The sequence below is a fragment of the Pezoporus wallicus genome, unplaced genomic scaffold (genome assembly GCF_028554395.1).
Source record: "Pezoporus wallicus isolate ANWC-B61680 ecotype Strahan unplaced genomic scaffold, APGP_CSIRO_Pwel_v1 contig_13705, whole genome shotgun sequence".
In the NCBI taxonomy this organism is placed as follows: Eukaryota; Metazoa; Chordata; class Aves; order Psittaciformes; family Psittacidae; genus Pezoporus; species Pezoporus wallicus.
The window spans coordinates 4,447-26,508 of record NW_026641742.1 but is presented as its reverse complement, the minus strand read 5'-3'; the positions used below and the strand labels follow the sequence as shown (position 1 = coordinate 26,508).

Genomic DNA, 22,062 nt, shown 5'->3' with positions numbered 1-22,062 from the left:
GCACAGCGGAGACCCCTGTTCCCACCCGGACCCCCGGCTTTGCCAGTGGCACAGTGGGATTGATGGAGATTGCCCGTGACCTTTGCTAGGACACGAGGTATTACCATTAATACTTATGTATTTCCGGAGTTTGTGCCGTGTATAAACCTCATATCAAGCCGGGCAGGCAGAGTAATCTGCCAGGTGGTGTTATTAATACTCGCTATTAATACCTGTTAGTATATCCTCTCCGTGGATGGAGCGAGGGATGGGAGGCTGAGTTGTGTAACCCCACCACCACCTTTTTGGGGTGCAGCACTGGGCGACCCTTGGTGCTGGTGGGAGTCACCAAGATGCTTTCATCCCCTGCAGGATGATGCGGGGCACCTTTTGGCTATGTGACCCCCCTGGGTTTGCTTGCAGCACCTCAAAGGCATCACCCTGGCACCTCCTGACCCTGCCTGCAGCCCCCCTGCCCCGCTAGGACCTGCCCCGTGCAAGCTCCAGCCTGCGTGAAACTCTAATCTCCCAATTCTATTCGCCAGGCTCCAGCCGATTTGCATAATCCACATAATCACCCTGGTTTTAATTGCCTACAACTCTGCAGAAAGATCATGTGGTTAAGTGGTAAATCATAATTAGATAAATAATTGGCTTGGCCGCAGCAAGCTGCTTTGTTATACCTGCCATCTGCTGGGCAAGGGCTCCTCGCACCGAGAACAATGCGCTGCTGACGGCAAAGCCGGCGCTGCCCGCGGCGTGGGGACAAGGGACATGGGTACCGGGGCAGCCCCACCGCACCGGTCACGGCACAGTGACACCGAGCGAGGGTTGGCAGCACCGGGCGCTGCCTGGCTCTGGCCCGCGGTGCGTTACCCAACGGCACCGCGCGGTGCCAAGTCCTGTCCCACACAATTCCCAGTGGCACCGTTGGATGCCTGGCGGCACTGTGCGGTGCCTGGCAGCACCGTGTAATGCCTGGCAGCACCCTGCCATGCCTAGCGGCACCAAACAATGCCTGGCGGCACCGCGCAGGGCATGGCAGCACCATGCCGTGCCCCACAGCACCGTGCAGTGCCCATCTGTGTGATGCCTGGCACCCATACGTGCACCCCATTTAGCCATTAAGCCCTCAGCTCATGCAAAGGGAAGGGGTAAGGGTTGTACACTACTTCTCCCAAAGCAGGGGTAAGGGATCAAGAGGTATCTGGCACCCAGACTGTGTATCAGGAGCTAAGAGATGCCTTCCCAACCTGGACACTGCGGAATGGGGCTTGGGGGCCAGCAGCATCCTTTGGGCACTGGTACTTTACACTGGAACCCCCCTGCTCGTTCTGTCAGGGCAGAAATGGGGAAGAAAGTTGCTTTAAAGCAAATCTTCTACCGGCCTCATTTCCTATGGTCTTAAACATAGGAACACAGGGCTGGTTATGCTGGGCAAAGGAAGGCAAGGAAGGGAGAGAAATAACCTCCATCACGCTGGCCCTGGCCCCTCCCCAGTGCTGCGCCCTCCAAACGAGCTCTTATTAGTTTGCTTGTTGTCATTTGCCAGATCAATGGTCCATGGAGGAGCGATCGATGGAGACGCAGCCGGCTAATAGCGCCATGCGCTTGGCGCTCGGTGCCAGGCTCCCTGGGGACCCCCAAATCCCATCACTGCACCACAGGGTGTTCCTCACCCAGGGGAGACCCATCCGGATCCCTCCGAGGGTGCTGGGGAGCCAGCCAAGGTGCGCAGTGCTCATGGGATGGGTCCTGGAGGGTCTAAGAGTGGCCATAGGCTGTGCGGACATCTCTCCATCCCTCCTGAGGACACCAAGCCCTTTGTGCTGGCTGCATGCAGGGCGGTGGGGTGGGAGGGCAGAAGTGGGGCTCCCATCGATCGATTAATTAATTAATGGAGGGTGCTGTAGGTAGAGCTGCGCTAATGAGGGGTGACATCACTGGTGGAGGAGGTGGTCCCCAGAGCCTGTCCCCTGCCTCTCAATGGGGTGACACAGGGACCATGGGCACACGCTGCCCTTGGCCTCCTGCCCTCCCTCCTTGCTCGCACACCGGGGCCCTGCCTGCTGCATTCAGGCAGCACAAGGGAGAAGGGAATGGAGGGGGGGGGGGCTCCACAATGTGAGGCCATTAGCATTGAAAATCCATGCAAAGCAGCTGTTCCTGCTTGGAGCGTGCAGCTGGATCCGGCTGTGGAGTGGGAGTCGAGGCGCTGAGACAGGAGGAAACCTCACGGCGCAGAGCATCACCCCTAATTCCTTTAGGGCCCCATCCAGAGCGAGCCTGGAGGATCCTTGCCAAGGGGTTGGCCAAGTGGGCTCTGTCTGAGTTGAGGTCCTGTGTGGTGGGGTGTACATCTGTCCCGGGGAGGGATGCAGGATGCTCATCTCCCCCTTTCTCCCCTCGGCCTCCCGCCACGCTGGGTTTTTTTCCGCTCCATTTGCCAGAGGCTGGAGCTGCTGCCTGATCGTATTTGGTAATAAATTATTAGTTCCAGCGCTCGGGAGCCCGGGAGCTCAAAATAGCTGCTTTTAAAGCGGGCAGCTGGTGCAGGTTGAGTTCAATGGCAATCTGCTCTGAAGGGCACTTCATGCTCATTAGGGGCCTTTCAAGGTGCTGTGGGGGAGAGGATGCTGAAACCAAGGTGCTAGACCTGCATTTCCCAGCAGCTGCCTGCGGTGGGAATGGGGATGCAGGAAGGGCAGCCGTGCCGAGGGGAAGGATCCCGGGGTTTTGGGGTGCTGGGAGCCCATCCCTGCCCCAGTGTGGCTGCTGGCGTGTCTTATTTGTCTCCATCCCCACCAGGCAGCCAGACTGGTTCTGCTCTCGCTGCCGGAGGAGGCACCCGCTGCCAAAAAACCCGCCAGCATCATCAGGAGCAGATGGAGAGGAGATGGCACGTTCCCAGCTCCCAGCCCTGCGCCGGGGATGCTGGGGGACAGCGGGTGCTGGGGTACAGGGGGACAGGGACATCCCCCCCACCGTCAGCAGACAGGGGTTTGGGGTTGTGCTCTGTTAGGGGTGCCAACCACATGGTACCAGGAAGGGGTGCCAGGACGCGGGGTAGCATAAGGAAGGGTGGAAGGGGACACGGTGATGGCATTGCCGTCCCCTTCTCGTCTTGCTGCCAGGCAGGGACATGCCTGCTCCTGTGGGCAGGCAGCCAGCAAGGCACTGGGAATGCCAGACACTCCCTGCCCCGGCACATGCCTCAGGAAAGGGACAAGGACACGGTGACACATTGCCTGGTCCCCGGTCCCCAACCCTCCCCATAGCCTCAGCAGGGGATCCAGGCACCCTGCAGCATCCTGCCTTGGCTTGGTGGTGGATGTACAGGCAGCTGCCTGCGTGCAGGGGCAAAGGCAGCAAGTGATGCCCGAGGGCAGGAATATGGGGGGGTGCCAGCCCCTCTCCCTGCACCTCCATAGGGCCCCATTTCAGGGTTCATCACCCCACCCTGGTGAGGCATCCGCTGGCTGCGGACTTGACCTGTTTTTCCGCATGGATCTGCCTGTCGGGAGAAGCAGCCAGGGAGGGACAGGAGAGGGAAGAAGCCCCACCTCGCTGTGGGGTGGCACCGCGTCCCCAGCCATCACAGGGACAGCGGCACCCGCAGAGGTGAGTGGCACCCGTGCCACACCGGTGGCGGCATGCCGGTGGGATGGATGGATGGATGGATGGATGGATGGATGGATGGATGGATGGAGGGACACCGCGTGGTCCCGCATCCCCACTCCTACGCCGAGTGCCTCAGTTTCCCCATCTGGCAGCTGTCCTATGGAGCAGCACAGGGACGCCCGGACAGACGGACGCCAGCTCCGTCGGGGCAAGGCGGGTGAGCGGCGCTGCTCGGGCCCCAGCCAGGGCGGAGGCACTGATTTTATCACGGGGCAGGAGCGGCAGAACTGGTTTGGGGCAGCGGCAGAGCTCACGTTAGCGAGCCAGGCCCGAGGAGAGGAGAGGAGAGAGGGGGGGGGATGAGTTCCCGATATGGTTTCCAACGAGCTGCTGGCTTGGAGCTTGCCCTGTGCTCGCCTGGCAAATCCCGGTGGGATCATGAGTTAGCTGGGAGGCGTTTGGGGCTGCCGAGATCAGCTGAGCATCACACGGGTGACGCTGTGCCGCCAGCCCTCGTGCCCCGGTGAGCGTGTGTGAGCATGATAATCCCCGCCGGCTGCTTATAGCAGAGTGGGTCCAGCCTTGGGTGGGGGCTTGGGGGGGGGGGGGGGGGTGTTATGGTGGGGTTAATGGGTGGGGAGAAGGTGAGGGGGTATGGGGAAGTGTCCTATGGGGGTGCAGGGCTGTGCTAAGGGGGTGCAGGGCAGTGCCGTGGGGATGCAGGGCAGTGCTGTGGGGATGCAGGGCAGTGCCATGGGTATGTGGGGCTGTGTTTGTAAAAGCAGAGCAGTGCCATGGGGTTGTGGGGCTGTGCCATAAGGATTCAGGGCTGTGTGAAGGGGATAGAGAGCAGTGCCGAGGAGATGCAGGACAGTGGCATGGGGATGTGGGGCTGTGTTAAGGAGATACAGGGCAGTGCCACGGACATGTGGGGCTGTGGTAAAGGGATGCAGTGCAGTGCTGTAGAGATGGGGGGGCTGTGTTAAGGGAATATAGGGCAGTGCCCAGGGGATGCTTGGCAGTGTCAAGGGGATGCAGGGCTGTACCCAAAGGATGCAGGGCAGTGCCCTGGGACAGCACATAGGTGCGCAGTGCATGCATATCCCAACATCCCGCTGTCTGTTGGACACCCACTCACTCCTATGGGGGTCCCCATGCCAGTGCAATGCTTGGGGGGTAGGGGGGGGTGCCCGTTCCAAGGCCGTCCGTGTGCGCGTTGGCTTCCCCAGCTGTTCTGGTAATGAATTTACATGAGCCGAGCGTGTCGACAAGGCGGCAGTCAATGGCTGAGAGCACCGGAGTTAATAAATGCTTGTATAATGAGGGCAGAGGGGAGCGCACGCCGCAGCGCCGGCCGCCTCTCCTGGGGCCGGGGGGCAAAGATTAATCAATGCTGAGTGGCACTGCTGGCCCCCCCCCATCCCCACTGCTCTGCACGGCCAGCCCTCTGCCATGGGATGCTCTGGGGTCTCTGCCATTGCCTCCATTGGGAGCTGGGATGGGGGGGGGGATGCCCCTTGGTACCCCCTTGTTCTCTGCTCCCCACCTGGGAGCAGGGCTAATTTTAGGCTGGTGTTAATGAAGCTGCTCGTTTGGAAGTCTATTTTAAGGTCCCTGACATCAGCAGTTGCTGTTTTGGGAGGTGGAGAGCCCTGGAGCAGCCTGGTTGTGACAGCTGGGGGGCCCCCCCCTGTTCAGCAGCACCCAAACCCTTACCCTTAGGGACTGCTGTGCCCCATAGCGTCCCTATGCTATGGGGTGTGCCCGTGGGGACTTGGGGGTGCCATGGTGAGCGTTTGAGCCTGGCAGCGCTGGGGGGGGGGCAGTGGTGGGGGTTTGGAGCTGCAATGGGGCTGCAGTGGTGAGGATTTGAAGGTGCAGTGGTGGGGGCTTGGGAATGAAGGGGGGGGACGACACTATGGGTGTGATATGAGGGGTTTGGGGATGTGCTGGTGGTGATTTGAAGGTGACACAGTGGGGATTGAAGGTGCAATGGTGGGGGTTTGGGAGAGCAGTGGCGGGGATAGGGGGATGCAATATTGGGAAAGTGAGGGAGCAATGTGGGGACTCGGGGGTGCAGTGGTGGGGACCCAGGGATGCAGTATTGGAGATCTGAGGGCAGGGATTTGGGGTGCAATGGTGGCAGTTAGGGGTGCAGGTGTGATGCTTCAGGTTTTGGCAGCACCATGCAAGTCAGGAGGCTACCTAGGCCTTTCCCCATCACCTCCATCAGGATGCTGATATCCCAATGTCCCCCCAAAACACCTTCCCCCCTTCCCATGGGGCTCTGCTGAGTCCCCCTGTGCTGTTTCCTGGGAGCCTTTGGGATTGGTGGGGCTGTGGGATGCTGATGGCAGCTCCTGTCCCCCACGTCACCTCGTTTTCCATGGGCACACTTACTTCATTAGGTAAGCTGCTGCCCCATAAGAATTGCTTGTGCCTGCCTGCTCGCATCCCACCCACTGCATGAGGTGGTAAACCAGATGGAAGGTCTCGCTTATCCTGCTCATTGTTCCAGCTTCAAGGGGGATTTGGGACCCGCTCTCCCCGCTCCCATCCCTGTATCCCGCTCTAACACACTGCTCCCATCCGCAGGCATGAGCCATGAGCCGAAGTCGCCGTCCCTAGGAATGCTCTCCACCGCCACCCGCACCACCGCCACCGTCAGCCCGCTCACCCCATCGCCTCTCAACGGCTCCATCGTCCCCAATGGCAGCCCTGCAGCCAGCAGCACTTTGTCCGTCCAGGCAGCACCTTCCTCCAGCTTCGCCGCCGCGCTCCGCAAGCTCGCCAAGCAAGCCGAGGAGCCCAGAGGTAGGGGATGAGGATGGGGATGGGGATGAAGGGGATGCTGAGCATCGCTGCTGCCACCCGCGGTGCCGTTTCCCTCCCCATTTCCCAAGCTAATGTCTTTCCCTAGCGTTGTGTCTCGAGGGAGCAGTTAAGAAACTCAGTTCAGCCGGGGTAATCCTAGTGCTGTATCACTTGTTATACCCCGGGAGAAAGCCTGGGAGAGCATGGCATGGGGGTACCTGTCCCTCACTGCCCCTCCAGCCTTGTTCTTTCCTCCTACGCTTCACTTCAATGCTGTTTTATGCAGAGGCGCCTCAAACCTGTTCGTTTTCCAGCTGAATTTCCCAGCTGAACAGCCAATTTTGGCACCTCCAGGAGGTCCCCAGCCCCCATCACAGTGTGATGGCCTGGTTGATGGCCTCTGTCACATACCCACCTTGCTTGGATGTGGGGTGCAGTTCGCAATGTCAGATGCTGCTGATCCCGAGTTCTGTGCTGCTGCAGGGAGTGCGTCCTATGGGAATAGCCAGGGCTGTCCCACATGCACAGGAGGAGGCAACATGTCCCCAGAGTGCCAGAGTTTCACCAGGAGACTCCTGGCATCATCAGTTTGCAATGCAGTCATATTCATCCCTGTTGTTACTGTTGGTGGGTGCTCCCTGTTGGGTCGTTGCCCACCTCCCAGGCACTTTGGGACATGGGGAGGATGCCGACCCTTTGCAAGGTACTTTATGGACGTTCCCTTTTTGCAAACACCATCTCCAGGACCCTCCCCACAGCCCCCCCCATCAGATTGAAATGTCCTGGCACGGCCATGCCCCAAAGCCTCTGGCATTAGCTGCTCCTGATGGGAATGCCAGGTCCCTGTGATGCCAATGGGACCTGGTCTTGGTGATGCTTCATCCTGGCTGGGAGCATCCTGGCTCTGTCCTCCAGACCCCATCTGCTTTCTTTGGGGTGGTCAGGTGTGGGTAGGGGATTATTTTGCCTTTCCTTCCCCCCTACGCCTCACAGCTCCTGTCCCCTCCTCTCTGCTCAGCCCATCTGAAAGGACATCAGCAGGCTTTGGCATGGATTTCATGGTGCTGAAGGGAAGCAGCTGCGTTCCCTTTGGATTTCCTCATAACGACTTGCCCATCTGGGTGCCCAGAGTGGGTTTTTAATAGGCATGAGTGTGGGTGCGTGTCGGGAAGGGTGTTTCTTTCCACGCCGTGGCTTTTTAGCCCTAGGAAATGCATTGCTTTGCCCCCAAACCCTCACCCCGCTTCCCACAATGGGAGATGCTCCGCTGTGGCAGATGCAGCTGATGGGGTGATGCCAAATGAGTCCATCCAGCTTTTCTACTGGGTTTATGGGTTTATGGGACATCTGTAGGGATGTTCTGCTCCCACAGAGCATCCCCAGCTGCAGGGGCTCATCCTGAACCATTCCATCCCAGCAAATCCATTGAAGCCGTCGCCTGGCTGGGGGCTCCTGCCTCTCATCCTACCCCAGGCTGTCAGCAGGGTGGGTTTTATTCCCTCCCTCTCTCCTTTCTTCCCCCCCCTTCTCCTCCTTCAGGGTCTCAGCTGTTAATTACATTTGCCTGTCAGCCTGGGCTGCTAATCTGCTATCGCGGAGCAGAAAGCGGGAGGTCAGAAAACAAAGGTGACACCATCACACTGTGCCTCTTGTCATCTCCAATCCAGATTAGTTTCATTGACTAACTCCTGGCTGAATACCACCAGTTAATTATAACGATCACAAACCCTCCCGTTTAAAGCCACACAGCGAGAATTAAGGTTCTGAAGTAAGACTTTAGCTTCATTAATTGCCGGGCTCATTGTAATGGTATTGATTGTTAACGCTATCGCGTGGTGAGTAATGGCTTCCCAGCTCAGAGGGGATTAGGCTGCTAATTGTTGTTGGCCTTGCGCTGACAAGATAGACTTCAGTGGGTGTCAAATCCGTATCGGCGGCCTCCTTTGTCACGGGCAGCCTTTCTCTTGCCCTGAGTCTCACTGCTCTTGAAATGAAAGCGATTCGGAGCGACTCGGGAATAATTAATAGGACAGGACGGATGGCAGCAGGCTGCTCCGCTTGGCCTCGCTGCTCCGAGCATCCTTCCCAACGCATGGGGATGATGGGTTTTCCTGTGGCATTCCTGGCCCTGCCACATCCCGGCTCCCTCCTGGTGTTATGCTGAGTGTGGTGAGGAGAGCGTGGGGCTTTTGGATGGGTTGTTAGCTTATGCAGGGGGGCTGGCTTATCGTCTATGGGATAGAAAGGACCTTAAGGCTCATCCAGGTCCACCCCTCTGCCATGGGCAGGGGCACCTTCCACTACAGCAGGGTGCTCCAAGCCCCATCCAACCTGCCCAGGGATGGAGCATCCACAGCTTCCTTGGGCAAAGACTTTCACACTTGAAAGGCAAGGAGACACCTTATACCCTATGGGGAGCTGGTGTGAATGCTTGCAGGGCATGGAGTCAGGTTGCACGCTTAGGGTAGAGAAAGCCCCTCTCAGTGCCAACTCAGTGCTGGAATGGGGAGCATCCTCACCTATCCGCTGGCATCCTCTGGTGACCACAGGCCAGCCCTTGGTGACCAGTATCTGGTCCCTAATGGCATATGGGAAGCCTTCCCTTAGCCCATATTTCAGGATGCTGAGAGCAGGGTTTGGAGGGTAGGAGCCCCCAAACTGCCCGTCTGGCTCTTTGGACCAGCCCCTGTGCCTATGCCCTAATTCACATTGAATTTGTATTCCTGCTCCAACTCTGCTCTCCGCTTTAATTCCATTTTTGTGTTTTCCCTTGGAAACACGGCCAGCATCCCCGGGGTGGTTTATAATTTAAAATACAGATGTATTATGCAAATAAAGCCAAAGCTTTGCCCAAGGGTTATGGGGAGCGACTCCTTCCTTCATCCCAGCGCCTCCGAGTGCCCTGGCACGGAAGCACACGGCAACTTTCACAGACGGATTAAGGAATCTGTGGGTTCGGCTGGAAAAGATACTGCTGCCCGGGGTTGGCATCGCATCGGTGCTGCTCGTGCCAAGGCGAGCTGCGCAGGCAGGGCTTCCTGCACCCATGTAGGGCTTTACAGCCCCTATTAGATGGGAGCTGAAGGTGCCCGTCCCACTGTGTGGGGCAAAGCCTTTTAGCACTGCAGGGACAGTGCTAAATCCCTTAGGATTTAGGGATCCCTTAGGACAGGGATCCTTGGGGATGGGAGGATGGGAGTCCAACTTGGCGGGCTGGAGGGATGCTGACCGCATTGTATGCATCCCTGTGCCTCATCCCTGGTCCTTGCAGAGGGGCATCCCACCAGGAATAGCTTCAGCTTGTCAGGAGAGTGGTTTTAGCTGGTTAAAAACTGCCTTTTCCCCCCATTTATGTTAACTTTTGATTCAATTCCAGGGTCTTCAATAAGCAGCGAGTCATCCCCGGTCTCCTCACCAGCCACCAACCACAGCTCCCCTGCCAGCACACCCAAACGTGGCCCCATGGGCCCCATCATCGTGCCCCCAGGGGGGCACAGTGTGCCCAGCACGCCACCCGTTGTCACCATTGCACCCACAAAGACTGTCAATGGGGTCTGGAGGAGCGAGGGCAGACAGGTATGGATGGATGCGTTTGAGGGGTGCATGATCCCCCCCCCCCCCCCACAAAGGATGGAGGATGCGGGATGATAGCGCTGCCTGTGGTCCCCCTCCAAAGGATGGAGGATGCGGGATGATAATGCAAACTGTGGTCCCCCACAAAGGGTGGAGGATGCGGGATGACAGTGCTAACTGTGGTCCCCCCCTCAAAGGATGGAGGATGTGGGATGCACGGCACTGATAGTGCCAACTGCAGTCCAAAGTGCCAGGATCCACATTGCCACGGGGCTCCCCCCCCCTCCCCTTTTTATCCCTTCTCCATCATCCCCAGGCTGCCATCCGGAGGGAAGGAGAGTGAGGAAGAGGGGAGGGGGGGGAGAGCGGCTAATTAAGAAGCATCGTTAGTGGTTCTCCTCTCCTCCACACGCTACAAGCAGATTCCCGGGGGGATTATGCCACTTGGAAAGACTAATTAAACCACAAAGCAGAGAGGCGATGGGAGGGGATGAGAAACGCCGAGGGCGGGGAGCGGGGGGAAGCAAATGGAATCGTGATCCCTGGATGCTCAGGGGGGTTATCCAGGTGCTCCCCATCGCCATGTCCACCACCCCCCCCCCCCCCTTCACTGTGTCACCCCCTCCACTGTGACCCCGCAGCACCGGGGTTAACCGAGCGTGGGTTATTGTCTGGCAGCGCCTCGCTCGCAGCGTGACGCCCCGAGACAGGGAGGTAATTAGAGCAGAGCCTGGCACGCACAATGAGCCTTAATGCAGGCGGCAGAGGTGGCGGGGACGGGGTTGGGGGGGGAATGACAACACCCTTTGTGCAGGCTGCGGTGACCTTGGGACTGTCCCCAACAGCCAGGGACGTGAGACAGGGACCGGTACTGGATGGGGAAGGGATGCGGGGTGATAAAGGATGCTGCCTTCCTGCTCCTATAGCCGCTAAACAGAGAAGATGCAATGGAAAAAGATTGCTTTTAAACCCAGCTTGACTTGATGGAGGTCACACCCCTAATTGCCAGACCCTGTGGGGTTTCTTGTCACCTTTGCCATGGGGTCCATCCCCAGCCGATGTGGGTGATGGAAGGGAGCAAGCCTCATCCCAGTGCCGGGATGGGGGGCTGATGGAAGATGGATGAGGGCCTGCAGGGAGGCTGGGATGCTCATGGGTTGACCTCTGGTTTATGGCCGCTATCAAAGGCCTGTTGGATTTCCACAGGCTGTGTCTGCATCCTCCATGGGTAATTAATTAATAGGTAACCTATCAGCAGTGCTTGTTCCAGCTTCAGCACCCTCTCTGCTGGTGCACCCCCTGCATAACCCCTGCAGACCCTCACTCTTCCCAGCCTGTCTTTGGATGCGCTGGGTGCAGGAGGATGCTCCGGTGGATGCATCCTCCTGCATGTACTGGTGCCAGCTGGGACCCTGCAAGCACAGTGATACCCACTAAGGGTCTTGAGGTGGGGAGACAGCAGGGACCCCTGCATGCTTTGTGGGCTCCCTGCCATCCCCTAATGCCTGTCTTGGTGTTTGTCTCCTTGCCTTGTAGCAAGAAGCAGGGTCTCGGGGCAGCAGCAGCAGCAGTGGCCGCGAGCGCCTCATCTCGGAGCCCCCCCTCTCTCAGGAGAAAGCGGGGGGCCCCACAGTTCCCTCCCATCTCCTGGGGACACCCTACTCCTTCGGGCTGCCCCCCAGCTCCGTGGTCCAAGACTCCCGCTTCCCGCCTCTCAAGTGAGTCCAGTGGCAATGGATGGGGAAGGGGTTGCGGGATGCAGGTATCCCCTGCGAGCTCTGGTCCTGTTGAGCATCCTGAAGGGGTGACATCCCCATGGGGGACAGGTTGGGATGTGACCATCTCCCTGCTACCCCCAGCCTGCAGCGGCCGGTCCACCACGTGGTGCCTCCGAGCGCGGTCACCGAGGATTACCTGCGCAGCTTCCGTCCCTACCACACCGCCGAGGACCTCCGCATGTCCTCCCTGCCGCCACTCGGCCTGGACCCGGCTGCTGCTGCTGCTTACTACCACCCCAGCTACCTGACACATCACCCCTTCCCGCACCCTGCCTTCAGGTGGGTATCACCAGGGAAGGTTGGAGCCAGCCCCGGAAGGATGGTTGGGCTGCACTTAAGGGCATCTTGGGGCTCTTCAGACCCATCTCTGAGCACGAGGCAGCCCACATCTAGCTTGATGGGAAGGGAATTGGGGGTTTCTTCCTAACCCTGTGTGATGCATCCCTCTGAGCATCCCTGTCTCCCCAGGATGGACGAGTCGTACTGCCTGTCAGCGCTGCGGTCCCCCTTCTACCCGCTGCCAGCGCCAGGCTCGCTGCCACCCCTGCACCCCTCGGCCATGCACCTGCACCTCTCGGGGGTACGGTACCCCCCCGAGCTCTCGCACTCTTCCCTCTCCGCCCTGCAGTCCGAGCGCATCTCCAGCCTCGCCGCAGAGAGGTACGGAGGGGTGATGGCTGGGACAGGGGATGGATAGGGTGCTCCAAGGGATGCCGACATCCATCCGGGGGGTGTTTGGGGTTGGGATTTTCCTGTTGGGCTTCTCTTCGCAGGCTGCAAATGGATGAGGAGCTGCGGCAGAGGGAGCGTGAGCGCGAGCGGGAGCGGGAGAAGGAGCGAGAGCGAGAAGCCGACCGAGAGCGGGAGAAGGAACGCGAACGGGAGCGGGAACGTGAGAAGGAGCTGGAGAGGGAGCGGGAGAAGGAGCGCGAACGGGAGCTGGAGAGGCAGCGGGAGCGCGCCAGGGAGAAGGAGCTGAGCATGGTGAAAGCCATGGAAGGGCCGTTCCTCCCCGTGGCAGAGCTGCACGGACTGCGGGGACACCCGGCCGAGGAGCGGGGCAAGCCAGCAGAGCCACTGGTACCCATCAGACCAGGTACAGCATCCCTGTGGGTGACACTGGGGGGGATGCAGCCATCGGCACAGCTTGCCACAGGTCCCTTTCCCCCTCCAGATGGCAAAGCCGAGGGGGTCAGTGGCCCCGGGAGGTGGCTGGGGATGGAGCCGGGCTGCCAGCTTGCTGTGCCAACAGCCCAGCTGCCGCGGCTCTCGGGGAGGCGGCGCAGTGCCGGTGCCATCTGACTCGGTCCGGTGTGGATGTGAGCGCAGTGCCGGGCATGCCCGGCAGCAGGGATGGCAGGGAGGGAGTACTGGGCTTTGGCTGGTGGCTGCCCCACAGCTCTGCCCATATTGATGCTTGGGGGATGCTCTGCGCACCCCATAACACCCTGATAACCAATAGCGTGGTCCCCCCTTTCCATGCCCTGACTCTCCGGTACCCCCTTTCCAACACAGAGAAACTGAAGGACACGGTGCTGCCAACACCAAAGCCTATCCAGCACCCTCTGCACCCACCACCGGCCTCACACCACCCCGTGCCCAGCCTCATCCCCAACCACAACGTGTTCCCGCTGCCAGGAAGCAGCGCGGCCACGGCGCTGCTCATCCACCGCACCAACGAGGAGGAGAAGTGGCTGGCGCGGCAGCGCCGGCTGCGCCAGGAGAAGGAAGATCGGCAATCCCAAGTCTCAGAGTTCCGGCAACAAGTGCTGGAGCAGCACCTCGACATGGGGCGCGCGCCGAGCCAGCCTGAGCCCGAGCATCGCCCCGAGCATCCCAGGTAGGGATGCTGCATCGGGGATCAAGCCTCTCCCCGCAGACCGTAGCTGTTTTCCCAGCTCACAGCCCATCCCTCTGTAACATCTATACATCTACAAACATACCTATATAACACCTATAGGGTTTTTTGCTGTTACCCCATTGCTGTGCCTGCCTCATTAGGCAGCTCTCCCCCTCCCCATTAGGTACCCAGCCTCCATCGCCGTGCTCCCCGCACATCCCCGCTGCGCTCGGCCGGTGCCAGCAGGTCCCCGCCGCACGGTGCCAGCCAGGCCGGCTGTGCTGGCAGCGCCGGGCATCACCGGTGCCCGACATCTGCGCGGCGGCAGGCAGCGAGCCCGGGAGGTGGCCACGGGCCAGCAGCGAGTGGCCAGGAGCTGCCCAGGCACCGGCACCGCTAATTGCAGCTCCCCACTGTGTGGTGGACCCAGGCAATGGGATGCTCTGTTTTTGCTGGGGGGGGACGGCACACATGCCCCAAAGACATGTGGTGTTGCTGGGGGGCAGAGCGGTGTGGCTGCACCGCCTGGTTGGCTTGCTGGGCTGTTAAGCGGTGCAGGCTCATCCAGCCAGCTCTGCCGCTGGCTCCTTTTGTTATTTTTGGGTATCCAGGGGATTAGCGTGGCTCATGGAGGATAATAAGGAGCGGATCATGGGGCGGCACAAAGGCGAGTGCCTGTCACAGCATCCCTTCCCCATACACTCCTTCCATCCCAAATGGGAGAGGAGAGAGCAAGGTCACCCCGAAACATCCTTATCCTCATGCCCATCCTCATGAGGATGTCCCCACCCCCTTTCCCACCCTCATTCTTACCCTCATCCTTGTCCTCACCCCCATTCTCATCCCCATCCCCACATCCCTATCCCCATCCCCATCCTGGGGCTGATGAGGACCAGTCCCAGCAGGGCAGGCGATGCTTCCCACCCGCAGTGACAAGGTGCCGGATGGCAGCACGGAGCTGATCCCACTGCTCCCTGCACAGAGGTCCAGGGCGCTGGAGCGGAAAAGCGTTAAATGCACAGCTTGGGCACATGAAATATTTATCCTGCTAACGGGCTGGCTCCATCCTGGCTGTCGGAGCAGGGCTGCACCAGGGCGCTGCCATTGCACAGCAGGGCTGTGCCGGCCCCAATGGCTCTCTTGTCTTCCCCGTGGTGGGCAGCCCTGCAGTCCCTTGCTCAGCATCCCAGGGATGCAGCTGCATCCCTGCTCAACCCACACAGCCGTAACTCTGTCCCACGTCCCTCTGGGAGCTGGCACAGGAGGAGGATGTGTGTGGCAGCCCCAGTGCACAAACCCTTCTTGGGTGTCCCTAACTTACGTTTCCCCCCCAGAAGCAGCTCAGTGTTGGTGTGTGGCTGGCTCTCCAGCAGCACTACCAGCCCATCACCTCTCTCATCCTCTCCTCTCCCCACAGGTCAGGATCCAGCCGCCATGAGCCAAGCAGCCGGGAGCCAGGGCAGCACTTCGGCGGGCCCCCACCACTCATCTCACCCAAGCCCCAGCACCACCCGGTCACCACATCCCTCTGGAATCCCGTCTCTCTGATGGAGAGCCCCCCTGATCCACCCCGGCGCCTCCCGGAGCCCCACACCCTCCATGGCCACCCGGCCCCCTTCGAGCCCAGCCGTCAGGGCATCCCACTGGTGAAGGTGGAGAGGGTCTTCTGCCCTGATAAGCTGGAGGAGGTGACGAGGAAGAGGGATGCTCTGGAGAAATACCCTCCAGGACGGGAGCCTGTTGCTGCGGAGCACGGGAGCTTCACCCATGCCCCTTTCCTAGCCGAGCTGGAGAAGTCCACACAGAGCATCCTGAGCCAGCAAAGACCCCCGGCCACCCCCTTTACCGATGCCACCAAGCCCAGCTCGCCCTACAGACCCCCCCAGCCCCGCGCCCAGGACCCCATGTACATCTATGACGAGTTCGTGCAGCAGCACCGTAGGCTGGTCAGCAAACTGGACCTGGAGGAGCGCCGGCGGCGGGAGGCCCGGGAGAAAGGTGAGGTGCCGGGTTGGAATCATGCCGGGGATCCCCCCTACACCAGCACCAGGACCTGGTGGTGGTGATGGGGCAGCCGGTGGGTCTCCCGGGAATGCCGTCATCCCGCGATGCGAATGCTCCGGCAAGCCGGGCAGCGCGGTAAATCCTCTGCTCTAGACATGCCCAATTAATAAATGATGAACTGAGGCTAATAAGCAGCCTTTAAATATTAATGGGAATGTGTGAGCGGGGATAAGAACAGCGGTGAGGAAGAGATGGATGGCTTGGGGAGGCTCAGCCGCAGCATCCCCCTGGCTGTGCCCCATTAACCTGCCTGTTGAGCACCCCAGCAGCCGTCCCAGGGCGATGCTGAGCGGGGATACAGGGGTGGGTGATGCCCTCCAGGGTACCACAGCTGATGGAGGGGGGACAGGGTTCTGTTAGGTTACACCCCCTGCCCTGTGGGACCCACATTGGAACCCATTGTATGTACCCAGCATCCTGTACTGCCGCAGCACCAGTGGGCTCCCAATGTGTTCCCATGGTCCCAGCAGATTCCCCGGGGTCCCGGCAGGATGCCTTGGTCTCCCCAGTCTCACACCAGTCCCTCCCCATCCTCAGGTTACTACTATGATCTGGATGACTCCTGTGATGACAGTGACGAGGAGGAGGTGCGGGCCCATCTCCGCTGCGTGGCCGAGCAGCCCCCATTGAAGCTGGACACATCCTCTGAGGTACTGATGGCACGTGCTGTACCCTGTCCCCGCTGTCCCCCAGTGGGGCAGCCCCTCCTCGGGCATCAGTGACCAAGCCTATGGTGCCGCCACCATCCCCAGCTGGCTGCAGGGGGTTATGGATGAGGATGGGGACAGGCATGGGAGTGGGGATGGAAGTGGAGGTGGGGATGGGGACAGGGATGAAGATGGAGGTGAAGGTCAGGATGAGGATGGGGATAGAGACAGGAATGGAGATGGGGATAAGGGTGGGGATGGAGGTGGGGATGGGACAGGAATGGAGACGGGGATGAGGATGAAGATGAGGATGGCAATGGGGACAGGGATGAGGATGGAGACAGGAATGTAGGTGGGGACACGGATGGGGATGAAGATGAGGATGGAGATGAGGATGAGGGTGGAGTTGGGAATGCACATGTGGATGGGGACAGGGATGAGGAGGGGGAAGAGGGCAGAAATGGAGGTGGGGATGCGGACAGGAATGGGGATGGGAGTGAGGATGGAGATGAGGATGGCAATCAGGACAGAGATGAGAATGGGAAAGGGGACAGGAATGGGGATGGGCACAGGAATGGAGGTGGGGATAAGGGTAGGGATGAAGATGAGGATGGGAATGGAGACAGGAATGAGGATGTAGAAAGGGACAGGAATGGGGACGATGATCAGGATGGGGATGAGAATGGGGATGGGAGCGGGGATGAGGATGGGGATGGAGATGAGGATGGGCATGGAGATGAGGATGGGCACAGGGATGGAAGTGGGGATGAGGCTGGGTACCGCCCCAGTGGTGACCCTGCTCCGCTCTCCCCCTCGGCGCCCCAGAAGCTGGAGTTCCTGCAGCTCTTCGGGCTGACCACGCAGCAGCAGAAGGAGGAATTGCTGAGCCAGAAGCGGCGCAAACGCCGGCGGATGCTGCGGGAGAGGAGCCCCTCGCCTCCCATGGTGCAGAACAAGCGCCGCACGCCCTCCCCGCGCCTCCCACTCTCCACCCGGTACAGCCCCGACGAGATGAACAACAGCCCCAACTTCGAGGAGAAGAAGCGCTTCCTCACCATCTTCAACCTCACGCACATCAGTGCCGAGAAGAGGAAAGGTAACAGCCATGCCCCGTGCACGCTGGGGACCAACACTACCTGGGGGGGGGGGTGTCCCCATTTCCTGGTTTGGGGGGTGCTGCGGAGGGGTCCTACCTGGGTCTTTGAGCTTGCTCTGCTGAGCAGAGGCTACACTAAACCTCAGCTTCCCATGCCGCAGACAAAGAGAAGCTGGTGGAGATGCTCCAGGCCATGAAGCAGAAGACCACGCCGGCTGCTGTGGTGGTGAAGAGCTCCCCGCGGGACAGCCCCAGCGGCCCTGCCACTGGTGAGCATCCGTGGTGTTATTCCCTGGGTCTGGGCTGGATGGGAGCATCCCTGTGGGCACGGCTTTGCCTTGTTGAGGGACACGAAGCCCTGACTGCTCCTTCTCTACCCAAAGAGCCACCGGTGCCGCCGCTCCTGCTGGATCCGGATAAACCCGTGGGCATTGCCGTGTCTGTGCCGGAGGGGCAGAAGACAGCAGAGCCGGGCAGGTTAGACCAGCTGAGACCACAGGAGCTACCAAGGGCTAAGGAGATGGGTGCTGTGCCGGCAGAGAAGCCGCGGCTGAGTGATGCACACCCTGGGAAGAAGGGACTGAGCATCCTCAGCTACGTCAGGGGTCCGCTCCCCAAGGACATCCCGGTGCCGCTGTCCCACAGCATGAATGGCAAGAGCAAGCCCTGGGAGCCATTCATTGCTGAGGAGTTTGCCCATCAGTTCCATGAATCCGTGCTGCAGTCCACTCAGAAGGCGTTGCAGAAGCACAAAGGTAAGGGCAGGGATGCGGGGAGCTGGTTGGGTACCACTAGGGTGACGTCCGTGTGGGGTGGGAGATCTGCTTTGTGTGTGTCCACCCCCCCCCCGGGGTTCGGCACCGCTGAGGGCACAAAATCCACTGGGAACCTCATTGCTGGAGCATCCCTGCAGCTCATTGATGAAGCTAAAGATAAGGCAATGGGATCCCAGCAGGACAGTGTGCTTCCAGTGCATGAAGGGGGCCTGCAGGGAAGCTGGAGGGGGACTTTATACTAGGGACAGGCCAAGGGGAATGGCTTTAACCTACCAGAGGGGAGACTGAGATGAGCTCTTAGGCAGAAGCTCTTCCCTGTGAGGGTGCTGAGGCGCTGGCACAGGGTGCCCAGAGAAGCTGTGGCTGCCCCATCCCTGGCAGTGTTCAAGGCCAGGTTGGACACAGGAGCTTGGAGCAAGCTGCTCTAATGGAAGGGGTCCCTGCCCGTGGCAGGGGTTGGAGCTGGGTGAGCTTTAAGGTCCCTTCCAACTCAGACAAGTCAATGGTTCTATAATACAGCTCCATTCCCCAAACTCATGCATTTCAGTGAGTGAGGAAAACAAAGTTATTCCAGTGTGCAGGGGGTGATGAAAACCCATGGGAGATGCTGCAACCGCCCCCAAAAGGGCCTGGGAGAAAGAAAATAAATACCTTGAGGGGAGCATCTTTCTCAGTGGAGGGCAGCTGTGGGATGGGGCACACACACAGGGAGCAGGTTGGGAATACCGTGAATGGGTTGGAGCTGACACTTGATACCCACAGGGGGGACAGCGGAGCAGAACCACAAGCTCGATGCCTCCATCCACTACAACATCCCTGAGCTGCAGGCCTCCAGCCGCCTGGCTGCCCCCTCACACAATGGCACAGCCGAGGGGCCGCTGCCCCACCGGGCATTGCCCCCGCTGCCCCATGACTCAGCATCCGAGGAAGAGGAGGAGGAGGAGGAGGATGAACAGGAAGAAGAGGAGGAAGAGTACCCCAGGCCCAAGTGGCAAGGGATCGAGGCAATTTTTGAAGCTTACCAGGAACACATAGAAGGTAGGGGATGGGAATAGGGGGTAAACCCCACTTTGTGCCTCAGTTTCCCCTTGGGTGAAATCACCCCATGCCCATAGCAGGCAGCTCCAGCTCCTGCTGGGATAGGCTGGGGAGCACCGGTGGCTCCCAGCAGTGCAGGAGCAGCATGAAAACATGAGGCACTGTTGAAAATTGATGTATATGTGAAAAATTCATGTATTCACACTGCCCAGTGTCCTCCCCAGCAGGACCTGGAGGCTCGCTGTGGGCAGTGTGAGCACCAGGGATGCTCTGGGATGCTGGAGGCATCCTCCGCGGTACCCTGGTCCTGTGCTGTGCATGGAGCCAGAGGAATCAGCGCTCACCCCTTGTCCTTTGGGCTTTGCAGAACAAAACCTGGAGCGCCAAGTGCTGCAGACCCAGTGCCGGCGGCTGGAGGCCCAGCACTACAGCCTGAGCCTGACGGCAGAGCAGCTTTCGCACAGCATGGCGGTGAGTGGAGCTCCCATAGCACAGCAGTACCCTCCAGTGCCAGCATTCTGTGTCCCCATGCAGGCACCCAGCATCCCCATACAGGCACCCAGCATCCTCATACAGGTACCCAGCATCCCCATACAGGCACCCAGCATCCTCATACAGGTACCCAGAATCCCCATACAGGCACCCAGCATCCTCATACAGGTACCCAGCATCCCCATACAGGCACCCAGCATCCTCATACAGGCACCCAGCATCCTCATACAGGCACCCAGCATCCCCATACAGGCACCCAGCATCCTCATACAGGTACCCAGCATCCCCATACAGGCACCCAGCATCCTCATACAGGTACCCAGAATCCCCATACAGGCACCCAGCATCCTCATACAGGTACCCAGCATCCCCATACAGGCACCCAGCATCCTCATACAGGCACCCAGCATCCCCATACAAGCACCCAGCATCCCCATACAGGCACCCAGCATCCTCATACAGGCACCCAGCATCCCCATACAGGCACCCTACATCCACATACAGGCACCCAGCGTCCCCATACAGGCACCCTACATCCTCATACAGGTACCCAGCATCCCCATGCAGGCACCCAGCATCCCCATACAGGCACCCAACATCCTCATACAGGCACCATGCATCCACATACAGGCACCCAGCATCCCCATGCAGGTACCCAGCATCCCCATACAGGCACCCAACATCCTCATACAGGCACCATGCATCCACATACAGGCACCCAGCATCCCCATGCAGGTACCCAGCATCCCCATACAGGCACCCAACATCCTCATACAGGCACCATGCATCCACATACAGGCACCCAGCATCCCCATGCAGGTACCCAGCATCCCCATACAGGTACCCAGCATCCGCATACAGGCACCCAGCATCCTCATACAGGCACCCAGCATCCCCGTACAGGCACCCAGCATCCCCAGGCAGGTACCCAGCATCCCCATACAGGTACCCAGCTTCTGCATACAGGCACCCCGCATCCCCATGGGGCAGCCAGGTGAGCCCAGCACCCCATGAATAATCCCATTCCCGTGCCTTCCTGCCCTGACTCCTTCTCCTTAATTCCTGCAGGAATTAAGGACCCAGAAGCAGAAGATGGTCTCGGAGCGCGAGCGCCTGCAAGCCGAGCTGGATCACCTGCGGAAGTGCCTTGCCTTGCCTGCAATGCAGTGGTCTAGGGGTTATTTCAAGGGGTATCCCAGGTGACGCTCCTTTGGGGATAAACCGAACATATAGTCTAGAAATAATAATCTATTTTATTACCTTGAATATTTAATATTTTTCACTGGGAGGTTTGAAGCTAAAAAAAAAAAAAAGAAAAAAATAAAAAAAAATAATAAAAAAAAAAGAACAATAATAAAAAAAAGAACTAAAATGGAGAATGTGCCATGCATGATGCAAAGGAGCACGGGGAGCCCACCCGATGCAGAGCAGATCCCATCCCATCCCTTGCCCTCTGCAAGAACCGGGCTCTCCTCTTGGGGGCCAGGGCTCTGCAGCCCCCCCCCCCCTTATTTTTCCACCCACCCCACACTTTATAGCGCTCATTTTTTGTTGTTTCCTTTTTCTAAATGACAATTCCAAGACTCCACCGACAACACTAAAGCCGGAGGAGCCCTGTGGGGCCGGGTGCGGAATGGCCCCCTCCCATTCCCCAGAGCCCCCCCTTTCCTGGGGCTTCCCATTGGAAATGCACTTGGCTATAAAACAATAAAGTCAATAAACTGGTTGAAGGTACCTTTTTGTTCCTGTTTGGTGGGGAATGGGGCACCGAGGTGGGGTTAAACCTTGTCCGAGCCATCACCCCCCCACCCCGAGTTTAGAAGCCGAGGAAAAAGGTGCTTCAGCCTCATACTGTGTATATATATTAAAGAAAAGTTTTGTATGTTTTTATTACTTTAATTATTGTTATAAAAAGCTTGCCTTTTTGTTTTTTTTTAAATGTTTTTGCCTTTTTTTTTTTTTCCCTTTTTGCTTTTTTCCTTGCCCCTTTTTATTATCTTTCTATTTTGGCAAAAGGATTGAACCGCTTTTAGTGTTTGTACTGCTGCTGGTCAGGACAGAAAAGATGCTGAAGTGTTTTAAAAGCATTTAAAAAGCAGGCAAAACAAATCACCTTTTCCAGTGGGGGCAGGTTCTGTCCCTCTGGAATCTGAGCTGAGCCCTTCCAATGCCTTCTCCCACCTGATTTTGGGGATATTTTTACCTTTTTTTGTTAGCTTCTTTGTCTTTTTACCCATTTTCTTTGTTTCCTGGGTCTGTTTCTGGTCATAGCTCCATTGTGGGTATCACAGCTCCGGGTGCAGGCTCCATTTATCAAACCAATAACACAAATCAATTGCGCCAA

At 58.8% G+C, this 22,062-nt stretch overlaps 1 protein-coding gene across 5 annotated transcripts in view; it reads left to right on the top strand.

The window, feature by feature from the left end:
* GSE1 (Gse1 coiled-coil protein) overlaps positions 1-21,061 on the top strand; it is a 62,960-nt gene extending 41,899 nt beyond the window's left edge. For 4 of the 5 annotated variants that reach the window (XM_057425079.1, XM_057425075.1, XM_057425078.1 and 1 more), the window contains exons 2-16: positions 6,196-6,414; positions 9,791-9,990; positions 11,524-11,705; positions 11,847-12,044; positions 12,234-12,425; positions 12,539-12,861; positions 13,281-13,605; positions 15,023-15,603; positions 16,207-16,319; positions 17,142-17,412; positions 17,559-17,681; positions 17,796-18,167; positions 18,951-19,226; positions 19,594-19,697; positions 20,787-21,061. In XM_057425079.1, coding sequence (XP_057281062.1) covers positions 6,198-6,414; positions 9,791-9,990; positions 11,524-11,705; positions 11,847-12,044; positions 12,234-12,425; positions 12,539-12,861; positions 13,281-13,605; positions 15,023-15,603; positions 16,207-16,319; positions 17,142-17,412; positions 17,559-17,681; positions 17,796-18,167; positions 18,951-19,226; positions 19,594-19,697; positions 20,787-20,921 — 3,612 coding nt within the window. In that variant the 5' untranslated portion in view covers positions 6,196-6,197 and the 3' untranslated portion in view covers positions 20,922-21,061. The remainder of the gene's footprint in view (positions 1-6,195; positions 6,415-9,790; positions 9,991-11,523; positions 11,706-11,846; positions 12,045-12,233; positions 12,426-12,538; positions 12,862-13,280; positions 13,606-15,022; positions 15,604-16,206; positions 16,320-17,141; positions 17,413-17,558; positions 17,682-17,795; positions 18,168-18,950; positions 19,227-19,593; positions 19,698-20,786) is intronic. The other variant, XM_057425077.1, reaches the window with a different exon arrangement.
* Positions 21,062-22,062: the final 1,001 nt, after the last annotated feature.